Source organism: Amphimedon queenslandica, unplaced genomic scaffold, assembly GCF_000090795.2.
Source record: "Amphimedon queenslandica unplaced genomic scaffold, v1.1 AMPQUscaffold_11142, whole genome shotgun sequence".
In the NCBI taxonomy this organism is placed as follows: Eukaryota; Metazoa; Porifera; class Demospongiae; order Haplosclerida; family Niphatidae; genus Amphimedon; species Amphimedon queenslandica.
The window spans coordinates 5,990-8,547 of record NW_003548613.1 but is presented as its reverse complement, the minus strand read 5'-3'; the positions used below and the strand labels follow the sequence as shown (position 1 = coordinate 8,547).

Genomic DNA, 2,558 nt, shown 5'->3' with positions numbered 1-2,558 from the left:
GATGTATCCGTAAAATGCAAAGGAGTGAAGCTCCTATTAACAGACACTGCTGGTGTCATTGCTGAAGGGGAAATGGGCCCTCTGGCCAGTGATGTCATTATTAAACCTGAGAATGGTACTAGCATCAAAACAAGGTAACTCTATTAATAATGGAATGCCCACTTGTTTGACAACACCTCTCACCATAGTTTGAGTAATCTCACGTTGACTGATACAACCACCAGCACTCAGGTATGTATTATTTACTATTGAATCACATTATATGCTTCCTAATTGATACCCTGTTTGTCATTGATGCTTAGATCATATTGTAATAATAATTGGTAACCATAGTCACTTGAAATAGCAAGCATTCTGTTTAGTTGCAAATGCATGTACGTGTACATGTAATTCAGGTCACCAATTATTTGTGTGTTGGTGTGTTTACGTCAGAAGCAGACACTCAAGTATGAAATGAAACCTGTTTACGTGACAGCCAGGGCTCGTGTAGGCTAATCAATGACTGCATGGTTTTAGGTGCATTGTACATGTTGTGTACATACACACACTGTGTGTTTTGACTGTTGGTGGTACTCATGCATGTACTGGTATCGTAGAATTAGTTTAGGCTCTTAAAATGAGGTTTGTAATTATTGCTTGAGTCATAATAACATTATGTTATTTCATTATGTACATGTACTTTGCGCTATCCCTTTAAAAATAATTTTTATAGTTTTTACTTGTTGTAAAGTGTACATGAATCCTATACATGTACATGTGCTTTGAACTACATGTATGGTACCAACTACCAAGATAAAGTTTTGAGTCAGAGACGAAAATTTAGAGTTTCTTAATATTGTTATAACTTCGAACTTACAAGTACATGTACATTATTTTTAAGGCAGCTTGGAGAATACTGGTACTTAATTTTTTAAAACTATACAATGTAATAAACGTATCCCATAGTATTTTATTTGCATTTTATTATTATTAAGCTAAATTCTTTATATCCCGTAGGTCATTAGTACTGTTGCTGATCCTTTGATTGATTTTGGTCTTCAAATTTACAAAGTTCCTTCGGCTGATAATGCCGACATTGAAGTGACCGCTACTGTCAACAGGATACAGGCTGCAGTTATGTTCACATTCATCAAGAGGTTGCTATCATTTGTTAAGTCCATGAATGTTAAGAAGGAGCTGGTTGAATCAGCCAAGGAAGCCACCAATGAACAAGCTAAGAAAGCTATTGAAACAGTAAGAGAGTGACATAGTTTGATGGAATCTTTTCTTTTCTCTCTCTCACTCTTTCTCTCTCTCTCTCTCCTTTAATCCTTTTCTTTCTTCATTCTCACTTTTGTCATTCCTTTCCAGGCAAAGAAGGCCAGATCAAAGCGTATTAAACTAGATATAACAGTTGATGCTCCAGTGGTCAGCCTCTTACTAACGTCAGGTGCTAGCTTCATGGTCGATCTTGGCATTCTTCAATTATCAAACAAGTATGCACAGTCATAATTACACTCACTTCTCGCATTAGCGAATAATGTCATTTGGCTAATATGGAATGTCAGCAGTTAGCCTAAATGTACATATACATGTACATACATGTACAGGGTTGCAGACTATTTCAATGTTAATTGTTACGTATGGCACTGAAAATTTGCCAATTCAATAATTATTGCCATTATTGGGTATTTGAATGTACACGTAATTACTTTAGGATATTGATAACTTATAAATACAAAAATGCATGGATTGTGATGCTCATGTGAACGTGTGCACTAATCATGTGTCACGTTAGCAGCTAAATAAAGTCAATGACATGAAATCAGTATCTATAATAACTAATAACATTGTCTGGTTCTGTTTTCCTAAGGTTTGAGCCGGCCCTTAAGCACTACAGCAATACAGGGGATGAGCTAGTAGACGTAATGAGTCTGTCACTGAAAGATTTGCAAGTTGTCAGACGTTTCGACAAAGGGTCTCACACCATCATATCTCCAGTAACACTTAAAGGAGGAATCATCAGGACATTGGAGGCCCTTAATACAGACATACCTAATGTAGCGATTGAGTTTAACATTGACAGCATCGGTATATCATTTAATCCTGGAGATTATAACGAAGTGTTTAATGTCCTCAAGGAATTGCCTACGTCATCATCTACTAATGAGGAGTCAGCTGATACCAGGAATGTTAAGTCATTGAGTAAGACAGGGCCAACAGCTGATCCCTCATCATCATCATCATCAGGGAGTAATGGGGACTCTCCCTCTGATTTCAAACTTAACTTTAAGATGAGTATCGGATCCCTGGGTCTATCTGTGGAGAGTGACTCTAAACAGACTGAGATTGTCTCCATTAAACTAACTAGCCTAGAGTCTTCCTTGGGGCTTGACCACAGCTACATTAGAATTGGTTTCCTGTAAGTGATAGTATAATATGTATGTACATGTAGTATCTATTAATGTAGGCATGTATTATCACGTAAAGGGTTTATTTTCTTCACCACTGTAGTATTAAATCATTGGAAATTGCTGACCCACTCTCCAGCTCTTTCCCTCTGGTAAGCAATACTTGAC

At 37.0% G+C, this 2,558-nt stretch overlaps 1 protein-coding gene across 1 annotated transcript in view; it reads left to right on the top strand.

Moving 5' to 3' along the window:
- Window positions 1-6: 6 nt before the first annotated feature.
- LOC109589597 (uncharacterized) overlaps window positions 7-2,558 on the top strand; it is a gene marked incomplete at its 3' end in the record, with an annotated part of 8,205 nt that continues 5,653 nt past the window's right edge. Inside the window, exons 1-6 of the mRNA XM_020005653.1 lie at window positions 7-134; window positions 189-231; window positions 997-1,233; window positions 1,351-1,475; window positions 1,853-2,401; window positions 2,494-2,542. Of these exons, the coding sequence (XP_019861212.1) occupies window positions 73-134; window positions 189-231; window positions 997-1,233; window positions 1,351-1,475; window positions 1,853-2,401; window positions 2,494-2,542 (1,065 nt within the window). The remainder of the gene's footprint in view (window positions 135-188; window positions 232-996; window positions 1,234-1,350; window positions 1,476-1,852; window positions 2,402-2,493; window positions 2,543-2,558) is intronic.